General features: G+C 32.5%; 1 protein-coding gene across 1 annotated transcript; it reads right to left on the reverse strand.

Moving 5' to 3' along the window:
• Positions 1–5,762: 5,762 nt before the first annotated feature.
• On the reverse strand, positions 5,763–6,303 carry LOC21410418 (transcription factor PAR1). Its single transcript, XM_024168269.1, has one exon. The coding sequence runs from the start codon at positions 6,053–6,055 to the stop codon at positions 5,798–5,800; it is 258 nt and encodes an 85-aa protein (XP_024024037.1). The 5' UTR covers positions 6,056–6,303; the 3' UTR covers positions 5,763–5,797.
• Positions 6,304–17,813: the final 11,510 nt, after the last annotated feature.

The following is a 17,813-nucleotide window of genomic DNA, read 5'->3' on the forward strand; positions in this document are numbered from 1 at the left end:
TAGAAGGACGTTAGCGACATGGACAAGAGGACAATTCAGGACCGGATGCTGGTATTTTTTTTATGCAATAATTTGTATAGTTTATACTATAGTTAACAATGCGTTTTAACGATGTGAAACTCTTTTGCAATGACTGGTTTAACGTGGACTATAACTACAAAAACGGCATTCTGAGGTCCGTTGTTGATAGGGAGGCAGCAAAGTGCTACAAGGACTGGAAAAGTTCCCTGCACCACCACTACAAACGCTATGGTAGAGAAAGTCTCCCGAGTAACATGAGAAATCAAGTTCATTGGGATCGTTGTTGCGATAGGTTCTCCGGCGACAAATTTCAAGTAATTATAGATTTGTTAGAACTTGATGATTTTTTATACATAATTTCAAGTAACTATTACTTATTATAGTTAATCATAAACAGAAAATATCAGAGACAAATAAAACTAATCGCAGCAACCAAAAGTATCCAAGCTTACATGGTCGGTTATCGTACTCTCAGCATCTCAATAAGAAGGTTAGTACTTATTTTTTGACTTCATTATCGTATTTATATGTTTGTGATTCTTGTTCTGGATGGCACATCTTGCAGTTATGGTGTGCCAAAATCTTTTAAAGTTGTTTTTTTTACAGGTTTTGATTTTTGGATCATATGAAAAATAAGTCGTTATGCTGCCGAAATTTAGTTAGAATTTAAGAATTTTAATAAATGTAATTTATTTGATAGGCCAATACGGAGACCCAAGAGCCGATGTCTGCTATAGACAATTAGGCGGACATGCATCGTCGCGGGGACTCTTGGGTTAATACCCATGCGGAACAGACTTTCGTAAGTATTTTTACTTTTCATTTTAAATTTTTTTATACTAAAATAGTGGTTTTATAACACATAAAAATAATTATAATGTCTTATTATGTAGAACACCCTGGAAGAGGAGAGACAAATGCAGAGAACACAGATTACTTCAAGCTCGACCAGACGCCCCCTTGACGAGCATAGGGTTTTAGAGCAAGTTCTTGGCATGCGTAGAGGACATAAGATAGGAGTGGGTCTGACGCTCTCCCAAAAGCATTACTCCGGGGTTTCTCCTTCATCTGCTGGTTCATTCTTGGACGCAATATCATCGGCTCAACCTGACCCACGTATGGATCGTTATTTAAAGAAATCGTACCGGGAACAAATGAAGATTTATGACAATACAATCAGGTGAAGATGTTAGAGTTAGTGTCTAAATTGTAGCCCAACATCTAATTACCTATGATTGCTCGTCCAGAACCAGTTGACCTAGACGCTCCTCTGCCTCCTTCAGATGATGACAGTCCCGATGATGATTCAGTTGTTGGCGATGCTGCAAACTTAGACGAATAGTTCCATTATATGTTCTATTTTATTTTTCACTTTATTTAGACTTTTATATTTTTTTGAACATTATATATGTACTTCATGTAGTATTCATAATATATTTTATAAATTTATTTAGATTGTTTTTAATATTAATTTATATTTCACTTTTAATGTATCTTAATAAATTATATTCAGTATGTAACATAATAATGTTTAATTAAAATTATTAAAAATTAATTAATTGCCATTTTTAAAAAAATTAAAAAAAAAATTATTTCAGTTTTTTGCGACGACTTTTGTATACTTGTCGTTGCAAAAAAGTAAGATTATTTGTGACGACATTTTAAAATTTGTCGTCGCAAAAAATATTATATCACGAGAATTTCACAACGGCGTATTAGCGACGCTTGTCGTCGTAAAAAAAATATGTCGTTGCAAATATATTTGCGACGACACTGTGGCGTCGTAAAAAAAGTTTTGGCAACTAATTTGTTGCGACGACATATCTGCGACGACATGTCGTCGCCAAAACGATTATTTGCAACGACACTGGGGTTTATAAGAGAGTTCCGATAGTACTTTGAGCTACTGTCGTTGTCGTTGTATCCTGAGAAACGGACGTCTAACGTAACCTCAAGCACTCACCGGAGGGGACGAATCTATTTTAAGAAAAACGTGATTCACGTGCCTTGACATAATCTGTTTTATTCAGTTTTCCAAATTTAGTAGAAGATTGAATTTACGTTGTAACAATTTCAATATTTTATTCTTACAATAAGTTGTTATATAATATTCTTTTTTATGTTATTCATATTATTGTCTAACATATATGTGTGTGTATAATAAAGATATGTGGTTTGAAATGAAGGCGTATGTTGAAGAGGAATATGGTAGGCCATGGAAATCACGTTCTTTGGTCTGATGAGTGCAGATTTCGTATGTCATATCATGACTAAGGCATTATAATTATTTGTTGTAGCTTTAGATACATTAGCTTGATCATGAAATGGTGGCTCAAAGATGGTCTCATCTTTTTGGTCTGACTGCTTGTCGTTTGTCCAGCTTTGGTCCTGTTCAATCATTTTGACTCTCTTTCAATTTTGGTTTGCGTTTTTCAGAAGTCCAATTAACGATATGACTTTAAAATTTTCCTTGGATATGCAGTTAATTATAACTTTATAAGAGAATAGTATAAATGTCAACACACTTGTCATATTCATTTGGAAAATAAAGCTAATTATATGCTATGATTGGGAGCTGTTGTAATTAATTTAAACGACTTTAAATACAGCTTATAACACTATCATTAATGACTAAAGGTGGAAAATTCTATTGATCTCTAACGTTTTATGTCGGTAGATCAATCGCCTATTTTATATATATATATATCTATATATATATATATATATATATATATATATATATATATATATATATAAGAAAATGTCACAAGATAACCTCCTGAAAAACAAAATAATTAAGAGACAGTAATAAATAGTTGGTAGGTATATATACGTACTGTAGTAATACTCTACTCTGGTATTCTGAATTAATGCACGTACGATATTTTTTAAGATTAGCACGTGTAGTATCCTTAGTTAAACATTATCTAGTAAACAGATGTTTTGGGGGTCAGCCTGGAAGCACGTGCCGAACACGTGCCAAGCACTGTTCGGGTTGTTCGGCCGAACAGACAACCATTGGGTTTTCAGCCTTGTTGGTGGCGCCAAGCTTGGCTACACTTTCTGACTCGCTGTTCGGCGTTACCTGCCAATCGGATATGGTGGACACTCACAAATATACCGCGGAGCAGTGCTGAACCATTCGAGCAGCAACAAAAGCAAGTAAATCCCCACCGTTGGGTGAATGCGGTACGCGACCGTTGATTTACGACACTTGTCATGTTGTCTTTGATTAATTTGTGAAAAGTATGTACAGTAATAAATGACTATATATGGTGTTTATGTCAATTCGAGTTTTTAATTCAAATTTAGATGTAATTTTATGTGAGAATTTTTAACTGTAATAGAAAAATTAATTGTGATTTTTTATGAGAGCTTTTTACTATAATAAAATTAAAATTGAAAACTCAATCAGTAAAATGAACGAGCCTATCATTATGACTCTCATGAAATTAATCTATTGCGTGTACATATATGATTAGTAATGAAATATACTACTGGTACAGCTAGAGGGATTCATATACATACATTAATACATGAGATATATATAGATATATATGCACGCCATTGAAAACCAATTTTACTATGGGAGTAAATACTAAACAAATTGCTAGTCCAACCGACAATCCTGACCAGCTTTGTGAGCGCATGAATTGGGGAATGTTTTCGTGGGTCTTAACAATATATATACTAGAATAGTTACTGGTTTTGACAATGGACAAGTTCATAGGCTTTTCTCGTATCTCACCTAACATATACATGTTTTACATTCATCTCCTTCTGTAAAAGTTAACTTCCAAGGAAATACCAATAGTACTTTCGCTATTGTTGATCGATGATCGATCTGCCAACTGCCCAACTGATATGGAAGTTTTCATTCATAAAGTGCAAAATAAATGTTCCTAGCTAGTGGATTCATTTACGTTTTCTTGAGGCACTGTTTGTTGACTTGGGAACAAAATGGGTAACCCTAAAAAGTTCTATCCATAAATTAATGAATGCTTCGTTTGTTTTACCATTTGAATTACGACTTAAAATTTTTTACTACGGTGTTTCTCTCATAAAAATTCAAATTCAAATTTAATTTTTTCTGTTACAGTGTTTTCTCTCACTTAAATTTATTTTTCAACTCAAACAAGTAAAATGAACGGCGCGAAAAAAATACTTGCTGTAACACGGGTGTCAAACAGTATCTCTAATAGAAGGCGGACCTCACTCGTGAATCTCATATTGCAGGACTCACATTTTATTAGTGAGTGGTACCCAGTGCCTTATAACATTGTTCTTGAAGATGAATCGTGCGTGTATAATTGGCTCATCATGGTCATGTTAATGGTATAAGTAAATTTCAATAAGTTATTATCATAAATAGCAGCTTGGCTCCTTTCAAATGAATAAATAAATAGCAAGCTAGGCTCAAGGTATTGACATTATATATCGAGAGAATTAGAGCAGTATTTTATTTATGTCATGAAGGTTTAAGGATTAGGGAGGCAAGGGTATAAATCTTTATCACAAATATGTCTCATATAATATCAATTAGATTTGTACTATTTTTAACAAACTTCCAACTAAAATTTCTGCTAGCATGTTGAAGTTTGTGAAAAATTGTTGAAAAATAGGGCAAAAAATTAATACACACTCGAACAGATTAATCCATGATTGGAAGCTGGAACGGAATTAAAAGGAAAAAAGATCTGATGAAGCAAATGAAACTTGATCGGCTAATTAGCCTATTTTATCTTTTAATGCAAATTTCCTAAGTAATGAGGTTTGGATTTATTTTGCTTCAACATTTTTCAGTTTAAATTACCAAAAATACTACTTGTGATCTAGCTGCAAGTTAGCTCAGCTAAACAGATTAAAATAATTAATTGAAGAAAAATACGGAGCTTGAAAAAGAGACATTCAAAAGAAAAGAGAAAGTATGCAGCTGGCTAGCATGTTTCAAATTAAGCAGATCTATAATGCAATTAACTAATTATAAGCTTTCGCAAGTGCATTTTAATTTAGGTATATCTAAGCATAAATTACTATAGACACACACACACAGAGAAGCATGTTATACAGATATTTGTAAAAGGAATTAGAAAAAAATTATTTTTTTCTCATAAAAGTTTATTAGCTAGCTAGCTAGCTAACTGGTTATCATGTCTAAACAGTACTAGAAGACTTTAAAAAAAAAAAAAAACCATGGAAATAACTCTGTGTTCATGTTGTCGCTTGAGATTTAACCAGTAACTTCTGAAGAAGAAGAAGAAGAAGAAGAAAACCAAACCCAAAGCCTATTTCAAAGGACCAAGAATCTAAACTTTTAAAGTATGAAAACGTTAGAAGAAAATAGCTTCAAGGATGTTTCTTGTGTACGTACGTCAAAAGAAGGGATTTGCAAAGTAAATATATAATAATAAACTTTTTCCTCTTGGAAACTGAAGATCCCAGAAACTTTTAGATATCCATAAAAGTGTACATTCTCAAATAAATAGATATGAGAATAATGACATTTTTGGGCCTTAACCAACATAAAATTAAGGGTTCCAAACTAGAAGGAACATATAATATTGATTAATTAATTTCAACTGATAATGCATATAACATAAAACCTCTTTCATACAGCTTGATGCATATATAACAACATAATAATAATGACATATATATATATATATATGAGAAAAAAATATCACTACAAAGTGCAAAGAGAAGAGAGATAGATAGATATATATATATATATATAGAGAGAGAGAGAGAGAGAGAGAGAGAGAGAGAGATCAGACGATCATGGTTTATGATAAATCTTGGAAAGAGCTTGCAAAAAATTAACTTGCAACCTCAAATGCAAGATGTAATCCGCCGTCCGGAGAAAGAGGTGGTCCGGCTTCAATCCTCTCCCTCCAGGAATCAACATTTGCAGCCTCTTCACCTTCGACTTCACCGACCCCCGCCGCGCCGCCGACCGCCTCCTCCTCCTCCTCCACCTCGCCACGGCGGACCCCTTGTGGCAGTAGTAGTACTGATCTCTATTAGAACAATTCATATTCCTCTTTGAAAAAAAAAAAAAAAAAGGAAAATTATACAATGCCACTGACCAAAAATCACAAAAAGCCTCACAAAAACTCTAGCTTCAGCTCTTAGCTAGTGCGTACGATCCTCTCACCATCCCAATGCGGAAAAAGAAAAATTATGAAGATGAGAGAGCAAAACAAAGAGAAGGGTGTTTTTGCAATATTTGTTGAGGTTGTAACAAAGGAAATGAGGAGTGAGAGGGGCTATAAATTATGAAGGCCAAAGGGGTTGGAATTATGAATGTGAATATGTGTGTATGTGTGTGTTTATAGGACGGGCCATGTGAGCCGAGCCGTTTTTATTAAAAAGTTTTCTGCTTCGGCTTTAGGACGTGTAAATGTGATACAAAAGTGAATCCAAAGATAAGAGTTTGGAGTTTGAAGTTTGAATTTTTTTTTTTTTTTTTTTTTTTTCCTTCCTCTCTTGAGGAACAACAACAAAAAATTTGCTTGTCGTTTTTCTGGTGTGGGCCTAGCCCAGTGTGGGGCCCATTAACTGTCCATCTTGGACCGAACCACGCACGTGTCTTACAGCTCTCTCGCACGCCTCACGCCAGCCACTAATACTTTTTGCTAGAACAGCCACTAATACTTTCTGTTACAGATTTTACACTAGCCAAAAGAATCAAAAATAAAAATGAAAATAAAAAATTTTCCGGAAAGATTATGGTACAAACATTTTTTTTTTTTTTTTAAGGTCGCACTGTATGTATACATTTTAAATATTTTGTGGACGAACATTAAAACATATAGATCATTGAAAACAAAACCGTTTTCTTCAAATTGAGAACGAAAATTCTGAAGCCATAAATAAGAACCGGTAATTGCAGGCACAAAACAATGACACAATATGAAAATAAGATGAAATAAATATATTTGGACCACATATTATTTTACGGAAATAAAAGGGTTGGTTTTGGGCCAAATTTTAAGATGCACTCACAATCTAAAAAGCAAGTTTTACCGTGCTAGTATGCTTAAGGTGACAATTTATGTACACTCATTTTATATAATAAAATTTATGACATGTTTAATAAACAGGTTTTAAATCAAATTAAGCTTAAATCAGTGTTTAGTAGATATTTTTAAGGGCTCATTCAAACCATTAATTTAATGTTTTGAAAAAAAAAAAGCAGAGTTTACTTCCTATTATTTCCAATGATTTGAACCAAAAGTTAAACCATATTTTTCAAACTTTCAATTTTAAATGAAAAAAGTTCAAACCACCACATTTCATTCATATTTATCATTTACCAAATAAGCGCTTAGTGTTTAAATTCTCCAATTCAAATTAATAAAAAAAAATAAGAGACTTTTTTTGGTAGTCTTTGTAAAAATGACTATTGATAGTCTTTTACTTTTTAATCATTAAATTTGTATTAAAATATGTATATTATGCATACTTTTTTAATCTAATGTGATTTTTACCAGATTTAATAGTCAAAAACTAAGATTACTAGTAGAGTGAATTACTAAAAAAACTTGATAATAATAATAATAAGAGAGCTTCTTTAGTAAGATTAAAAAAAATAAACTACCAATAATTTAATATTTCAATCATTAAATATGTATTAAAAATTATTTACTCTCTATATTTTTTTAATTATCTAATGTTAAAAAATTAACACTACTAGTAAAATTGATCTACAGCTTGCTATAGTTCAGCTCTAGAAACTCGCATTTTCATTTTTTTTGTTTTTTTTATTAGCAATTCTCTTTCACTTTTATGTTGACGCTTACACACACGCACAAATGCACAATATTATCTGTCCTCGTAATCCCCGAATCCCGACAGTTGCTTTGGCCAAATGTGTCGGATTGGTGGCTTACGTCAGCGGTCTAGTCATCAGTGGTCGCCACATCACAGGGCTCATAATTGATCAAACCAAAACTGGGGATGTCACTAAATACTCAACTGGGGAGGGGCGGGACCCACTAACTGAAATTATGGGTTTACACGTGCGACCTCTTGGTTTCCACATGTGCGTGTGTGGCTGTGCTTGGTGTTGTCCAACGGGGTTCCAGGGGTGATCTTAGCTGCACCCACCAAGGCTGATGTGATCAGAAAAAATTTTGAAATTTTTTTTTTTCTCACCATTGGAGAAAAAATGTCTAATTAATTTTGACCATTGGATTTATTCGGTGATATATACAGATTACATATATACACATTTAGAAGGATTAAATTTTCAGTAGATTTGGTGGCAAAATGGATGTAATTAATAATGTAATTATTTGTTTTAATTCCATATTGTTTTGCAGCTGGCAAAGATGGATATTGACTTGAAATGCGACCAATTTGAGTGGATATATAATCACGTGAATTTCTTTTTTTTTTTTTTTTTTGGTTATGTGGATGGTCCAATTATATATAAGGTATATTATAATGCTATTTTGGTAATAGATTAATTGATTTGGTGGAGGAGAAAACATATGGTAGAAGATCATGAGGTTTATATTTTAGACACAATATCTTTTTCTTCTTTTGGGTGGTAATGATTGGAATGAGTTCTTGAGAAAAATAACGCCAGAAGAAGTAAAGAGTATGGGCACGATTTTGCCAAGTTGTCCAAGGCATGCTAATAATAATGAGGAAAAACAGATGATTGTTAAATATTTCATGTGTTACCATCCAATATGTTTTGGGAAATATGTTTGAATTTTTTCAAAAATATTATCTGCTCCAATTATTGGGTATTTGCAGGATCTTATTCTCTATATCTTGTGTGTTCGCATACTTGGCTTGTTGTAGAAAAATGGTCTCACATGAGATGCATTATGATGGTTCAAGAGGACAAGAACACTAGATTTTGAAAAGAAATATGTTGAGTAAACTACCAAGGTAAATTATATGTTTTAATTTGTTTGTTGGAAAAAAAAAATAAAACATGAACTTAATATTGTAAAGAATATATCAATACAGTTATTGAATTGCTGGGATAGATGGTATATCTAGCTTGAAAAAAGATATAAATCTGCATTTTGTGGTAAAGCTATATATACAATTAAAAAGACCCACTGAGCATATAATAATTGCTGTATAAATCATGTGAATGGATTATATGTTCAACCACTTCATAATTAATACAAATAAATATATATATATATATATTAATATATTAATCCGCTAAGGTTAAGCGCCTTAAATTGGAAGTTCATGAGAATGTTTCCCTCCAAGTGTGATGGAGTGTTTATAGCTTTAGGCTCTTTATTTCTTTTTCATTTGTTTATTTTTTAGGTCTTAATTAATCAAACACTTATAGGATAGGTCAAACTTAAATTCGCAGTTTGTTGAATCTCTAATTATGCGTAAACGCATGGATATTATGTATAGCGATCAGTACTTTGTAAATCAAAGAAAATACTAAGTTAATTTCCGTACTACTGGAATAAATATCCGAAGAAGACATTCTTGTTGCTTGTCCTGGCAACGTTATAACGTTCATGCTTTATTGGCAAAACACATGGGATGCCCTTATTTTCCGAATAATGAACGTGCACACTTTTAAATCAATCACCCCTTTATTATTTTTACAGAAATCAAAGTATATTAGGGCTAACTCAACCTAGTAAAACCGATTTGCTAAGAGAGGATTACTCTCACCTTATTAAGTAGATCATGTCAATAATGTGAGATTCTAATACACCCATTTACGCACATCGTGAACCATGTCAAACCGCTGCGAATAAGTCAATATTAGGGGACTTGTAAACTGGGCCTGTTCTGATACCATTTTACAGAAATCAAAGGATATTGGGCCTAACTCAACCTAGCAAAACCGGCTTGCTAGGAGATGATTATCCTCATCTTATTAAGTGAATCATATGCCAATATCTCCGGCCAATGTGATATTCTAATAATTATATATATATATATATAACTAAGACTAAAATAAATCACAAATAATATCTCCAGTACTTTATTAAGGTTATGAAAAATATCCCTCTAAGATCGTCTAGCTTGCCTGATCTAGGAATATTCATACTTACATAATTTAGTTGTTTGATCAAGTTGCTTATTGTAATTCAGTAAAAACATTTTATGAGGTAAGGAAAAAAAAAAAAAGGAAGCCAAGCTTAGAGATACTTATAGGGCTATATATCTGGTTAGGATTATTTTAAACATAATTCCAATTAGTTAAGTAATATAAACATGCTTGACACGATAACACACCACACTTTTACAACATTAATATATATTTAATCAGGTAATTTGAGCAGCGATTTAGAGTGAGATGAGAGTGTTGGTGGGTAACAATGTTATTGAGATGTGCTAAAGTTCTCTATCGTCAATTGTTCATTCTCTTTTTTTGCCGACAAAAAAAAAGGTAAAAATGTTTTAACTTTAAAAGTGATCGCCACGTTATCCAATTTACAACTATATATATATATATATTGAATGCTTGCATATGCTCATATGGAAGATAAAAGCCCGTTAAATTAAATTGTATTTATATATATAGCTAGGGACGGCAATAAAAACAAAAATGTCTATATAGGTGCACCCCATTCATGATCGAGCTGTTATAGCTACGTTTTGAGCTAGCGGTCCCGCTTGGTACCTAAGAAACTTCCAGGGTTTACGAGGACATTGAAAACCCACGCCCATGTGATGGATGATCATGACATCAATTGATAGAGATATGTGTATACATAAATTGCATGCATATATATATATATATATACATATGTATATGAGACATGTACACGTACATATATAGACATTATTGGCGCATATAATCATTCAACTGTATGGTGTTCTATATACGTGAATGCGCATTTGATGATAAAATGTATAGTCACACACACACACACACACACACATATAGTAATATTGGTGTATCATGGCCATGGGATATATGAGTTAATGCTTACAATAAGGTGGGGCTGAAGATCAAAAATGTTACCCGCAAGAAAGGCATGCATGCATGTGGCTTGTCCCAGAGGCCCAAACACATAAATTAATTTTCTGTTGGCCGTTTAGGAACGATTTCTGAGGTCTCTGTGATCTTCTCTAATGCTGCAATTATATAGGTAGATTCGAAAATCATACTAGTCAAACATACATAGAGTCATATATTTCCAATGTTTTTTTTTTTTTTTTTTTTTCTCTTTCAAAGAGTACTACTATATTAACGGTCTTCTTTTTTATCAGGAAAAAAGAAAGAATGTTAATCTTCTGCCCTTATATATTATTCTGACCGATTCTCTATTATTATTTCAAGAAGCAAGCAAGCATGCATGCATGCATGACGTATATATATGTACATAAAAAGCTCAGCTTAATTATAATATATAGTCCGAGGGGCCCATATCTTGTTGTCGTAACTAATGAGTTCGAAGAGAGTTTGAATAGCCGGAGACTTAGGCGTATAATCGCCTTTATTGCAGTCAAACGAAACACCTAGCATGATGACTCCACCCAAAAGCTTCATAAGAAAAGGAAATGACTCACTTGTTGCTTGTCTATTGCATGGCCAAACTATTGACTTGTTTCTTGTAGGGCATTACATGATTAGATGTATATACATATGTATATGTTATATATATATACACACACACACACACACATATAGTGCGCGTAATACATATCAAAGAGGGCCAAGAGAGTGCAATGATCAGTTCAAACGTCAGTTGCACCCACAAGCCTCATAATGTGCATGCGTGCATGTGATCTTCCAACTCATGGATCTTGACCATTCATTTCGATGGAGTATATGCATGGATATTATAGGAGTAGTACGAAAAATTTTGTGCAGGTCTTTGGCTAGCTAGTTTTTTCAAACTCTAAGGTTCAATTTAGCCCTACAATACCAAATCGAGGATCTTCGATCAATTTCTCGTCGTATGGTACAATATGGTTTATTATAGATTTAGATTGATGGTTGTTTAGAAATTCTCTTATAATAATTTGGTGAATAAGGCTACGTTTTTTTTAGCCTCATGTATATATAATAGTTATAAACGTGGACGGATGGTTAAAAAAGATTGTTTTTGCCATATATAGGAAGCCAATTATTCTTCTCCTAAAGTTTTTTTTTTTTTTTAGATGGGATTCTTCTCCTAAAGTTAATTATTGATTTCTAATACATTCCAAGTCTACGTAAAGTTCATCGTTTATATGTATATATACGGCTATGAAAGTTCATTTCACAATGTTGAAATCATGCATGAAATTGCCTAGTGAACAACACTTTGTTGAGCCAACCGCAATATTTAATACACACACACTATATAAATATATATATATATATATATATATCATACGTATGTATTTGTTTGGCTAATCCTTTGCTATACAACCAAAAGGGAGAGTACATATGAAACTCCGTTTCTCTTCTCTTTTTTTTTTGCTATCAAATGTAGTAATTAGTCGAAGCCATGAACAAATAGAAAAGGAAAAAAAAAAAGAAAAAGAAAAAGAAAACGTGGTGAAAAGCAGGAAACGAGGGGGGTTGTTGATCATCGATCATGTATATGTGGTGAAATAGTAGTCAATAAAGTGGTGACCTTGGCCTATTAGCTGGAGGGATGTGGTGGGAACGGAACGCACATGATTGCACATGCCCTTTTGTAAACCCCGTTGTTAGAGCCGGCCCACCCCAACTTGTCTCTGTTATACACGTTTATAGACAAATACATACACACACACACACACACACACACATATATATATATATATATATATATATATATATGATATGTATATATTGTGGTGCATTATGCCCTTTACCCAAAGTAATTTGGAAGGGCCCCACGAAGTCTCATGATATTGTACAGTTTCCCTATATGGGTGGATCAATAGTCCCCTGATCATGAGCAAGTTAAAAATGTAAAAAAAAAAAAAAAAAAAGATAATATAATGTAAATGGAGATTATACATACATATCTATATATAAGCTATGTTGATATTAGTCTCATGTTGCGTATAGTTGGATAGTCCCTTCGTACGTTTACCAAATTGAAATGTCTTTGGCAAGTAGTAAAATCTAAGAAAAATAAAAAAGCAGCAACAAAGTTGACCAAGAAAAATGATAAAATATATGTGAAAAAAAAAGAAAAGAAGGGACCTTCTCTAGTACGTCAACATACCGGTAGGTTAAGTTTTCTATAAGTTTTATCTGTATAAAATTACGTAAAAATAAAAAAAAATATACAAATATAACGATTAAAAAAATATGATCTACCGATACATTAAACTTACTAGAAAATCTCTCAGAAAAGGAAAGGCAAAAAGGGGAGCGGCAATTGGCGCGTAGTAAACTTGCTTGTTCTTTTGTTGGCTGAGAAATATTAGACAAAGAGATTTCATCACGAAGACAATAGAAGCCAACCATAGAAGGGGGACCTCCTAAGGGGAAAGAGAGCCAAAAAAAAATCTCAAACGAAAAGCCCAAGTGCAAAGCTCATGTGCTACCTTGTCCTTATCCCCGTTAATCACTAACCTTGTCTCTTTTCTTTTGCTCAAAGAAAAATGAAGAGAGAGAGAGAGAGAGAGAGAGAGAGAACAGTTAACCTACAAGCCTAAAAGTGAAGGGTATGATGATCGCATTCTTTCTTTGAATACATACTTTTCAAGTTCAGCACTTTATCACGCCAGCCCTCTGCCCATCTAGTAAATCAAAACACACATCAGTTGTCAATTGTCGTTTTTAAGATAGCTATTACGCAGGAGTTGCATGCTGCTGGTTAGCAAAGGTCAAAAGGGTGTCCGACCGGGAAGTGTATATTACTAACAGGAAAGAAACGACAGAAACACTACAAACGACAAGAGGACAAAAACTAAAACGACAACCACGTCCTAAAAAGTGGAAGACTCTCTTGACAACGGCAAAAACATAACAAATGACCACAACAAAATCCTCAATTCAAACTCTGCGGCGACTGTCTTCGACAGTTCAAAGTTCAATCCTTTGTGTCGACTGTCCGCGAAGTGGAATCTATGAGTGAAGTGCGGCCTTGCACACTGCAAAATGTAGGACATAAATCTTTTGATGCAAGGCCTATCCCGGAAGGAGGACAGGACTCAAAGCTCCAAAATCCACCTAAAGAAATCCGATAAGGAGAAAATCCTCAAATTGAGGAGAATACTCCAACTTTGTATTTAATTTTCAAATATACCCGTACTACAATAGGTAATGTGCTCACATTACAAAACGACAATAAAATAACATAAAATAACTACTAAGACAAACGATAAACTAATAACAAAACAAAGCTAAATTAATAAATTAAAACAAAGGACAAATAAAAATATGAAAATGACTATTTAAGCTAAAACTCCCTACATCATCTTTAGACCTAGAAATCGTTGGCATTTAAGAATAAAAATAAGAGTGAGAGGCGCCATATTTATTATAATTTAAAGCAGTATTGGAAACGACAACATTAAAAAAACGACAAAGACAATTACAAACGACATTAATCTCATAAATGAGCAAAAGATAAAAACGACATAAAAAGGAAAAACGACAATTAGCTTACTAACGAAATCAAATAAGAAGCCTCAGGAACCTGACCAAGGACAATAATGAAAAAAAATAACACCAATCAAATTGACGACAACAACATAGAAAAGATACTAACCATGAAGAAAACATCCTAAAACGACATTTACATGGAAAACGACTACCTGAAACTGCAAAAACCGACATTTAAAAACATATAAACGATGAGAAATATAACATACGGCAATAACTCAAACAAGGAGATAACTAAAAACATAATATTCTACGGCAGTGCAGCGAGTAAGAAACGATACTAACTCACTGACGGCATGGGTTCAATGAACGTAAAAATTAGGGGAAAAAAGATAAAAAGCGAAAATAAATTAAAATCACGGACAACATATTATAAACAACAACTAGCTGTAATAAGACAATAACGTTAAAACAACAATGTATAAGGACAAGAACATCTAAAACGAAACGAAAACAGCATTATATAAAACGATCGAGGACAAAGTTGTTTAAACGAAATCTCCTGAAAACGATATTATGCTTTAAACGGCATAAAAATTACGAAAACGACAAGAACTCAATTGATATATATGTATATATAGCTATTAGTTGTCGTGTCACGTGCATGCATAATTGGAAAATCTCGGCCGGCCCCTCCATTACCAAATTTAAATGTATCAGTGTTGCCAATATTTACATATTATAATCGAAGGAATAATAATGAACAAAGTTAACCAAGAAAATTTATCAAATATATGAAAAGCAAGAATAAAAATAGATGCCAAAAATAGCAATCAACCCCAGAGGGGATCTTCTGAGGCAAGAAAAGAGTGTAAAGCTTATGTGCTTACAAATCTAATTTTGGACTTGCCACCTATCAATCCTCTGTTTGCCCCCAACACAAAATGTAAGGTATTTCATATTAGATCGATACCGGTTGCCGGAGGTGAAACGACAGAATTGAAAAAACGACATTAATTGCAGCAGCAACAACAACGTGAAAAATGACAGCTTAAAAACAAGATTTTGAATGACAGCTAAAATGAATAACGACATGCTAAAAAAAAGAGCAATGATAAACTGACAATCGAGAAGAATAAAGACATTATCAAAAACGACATCAATTAACAGTAATACATATCAAAAGACAGAATCGTTTAAACAAAAGAAGTGGCAAACGACAGCAAAAAGTCGATAACGACAATGAGGAAGTAAATGACAACGGAATTTTTTTATGTTTTAACAAAAAAAATTGTGCAATAACCGTTGGCAATTGTTTTTTTTTTTTTTTCTTTTTCCTATCTCTCTTGTTTCTTTCTTTTTAATGATGTCCAGTGTCGAGGTTTTAAAATATGGATCATAACTGTAGACGTTTTCCATGATAGGTGGATATCATAATATATTATGACGACATAAGGTAAAACAGTTTCTTTTTCTTTTTCCTTTTTTTTTTTCAATAAAGTAGAGTCGAACAAAGAAAATGATACTAAATCCAACACAAACATGAAGTGACAACAAATTTTGAAAAACGCATATATATAAAGTTAAGTAGTTTTCTAATACCTCTCTTAATCTTCTTATGTTTAATGATTTCATCATACTCCATCACTTGTGCTACTCTTAATAGGTTAATCATTTAAAATAAAAGCCTAAAACCCAACGAACGATAACAGAACTAGAATTTGAGTCCGTTTGGTTGGAGGATTCGTTCTCTTATTCGAATCATGGTTTATGGTTCGCTACAGTATTTTCTCTCATAAAAAAATACACGTACATCGAAAATAGTTCTAATCTCATGGTTCTAATCCATGAACCAAACGGGCTCTTCATATGTAGACTCGCATACAAACAAGATGATTTTGAAGAAAATTAGATGAAGGTTGAACTTAATATAAACTCAGAGAGTTTTGTATCATTTTGAGTTGTAATGATAACTCACATGTGAAAATTCTAAAATGACCTTTAATTTCACATTAAGAAAATAAACACGCACAAAAAAAAAGGAGTAAAAACGACATTGCGCATGAAAACAACATCAAAGTTAATCTGTATAAACGACAAAAATATAACAACGACATCAACAAAAGAAATAACGAGAGCCTTATAAACGACTTTTATATATAAGAACGACAATAGTAAAAAAAAGGACATCAATTCAATAAACACAACAATGAAAAAAATAACAATAATTGAAAAATGAACCATGAAACTAATTAATTATAAAGAGTTTTGAGGAGACATGAGAAAAAAGTGAAGGAGAAAAATTACACTTTATAAGGTATTGGATTTTTATTTTTAACCTATTTAAGTGGGGTAGCTTAATATCTTTTTATAACTATAATTAATGTTTATGTTTAGACAATATAGGACTCAGGTATTTTACCTCTAATAATAATAACATAGAAAATGACACAGAAAGACTGGAAAAAATCATTAACCCAAAAAACTACAAATGGAACAACGACATTAATTTAACAAACGGCGGTAGCTCCATACACGACATTAATGAGAAGGCTGCACTATCATGAAACGGCATGGGTTTAAACACTCAACAACTAAATTGAATAGCCACAATAAAAAACGATGTGAACACTAAAAACTCAACAACTAAATTTGAAAACGACATTAATAAAAAAAAACAAACAAACTTAGTCATAAGTAACGACAATAAATTTGAAAATGAAAACTATCTGAAAACCACAATAAAAAAGGGTAAGAACACTAAAAGGAAAAAAATAAATTTTAAGAATAAACTTCAGAAGGATGACATCTAAAACTTGAGAATAAAAATACATGATAAAAGTTCATGTTTTTCAAAATTTAATGGTCAATTTTGATCACAAAAAGACCTAAACACCCTTAAAGAGAAAAGAAAAAATTTAAGAAAAATTAAGAAAAGATAAAAATTCAAAAATGTGAAGGACTAAGGTAAGGAAGTATAAATTCGATACAATTGTAAATATAAGGTATGATTTTTTAATTACCTCAAAAGGTAAGGTATAACAACGAAAAGAAAAATCAAATAGTAAAACGCAAACGTCTTGAAAATATTTTGAAACAAGGATAAGAACTAAAACCACAGAAACACAAACGAACAACGACAATAAAATGAAAAAAAAATTGTTCGAACGACATAAAATGCAAAAAGAAATTAAGCAAAGAGCTTCAAAACGGCAACAAGACCCGTCAAAAATGTTTTTAAGACGATATTACTATGAACACGACATAAAACTATAAAAACTAAAAAACGACAGCATTCCTGAAAAAACTA

Source organism: Morus notabilis, unplaced genomic scaffold (assembly GCF_000414095.1).
Source record: "Morus notabilis unplaced genomic scaffold, ASM41409v2 Scaffold99, whole genome shotgun sequence".
NCBI lineage: Eukaryota > Viridiplantae > Streptophyta > Magnoliopsida > Rosales > Moraceae > Morus > Morus notabilis.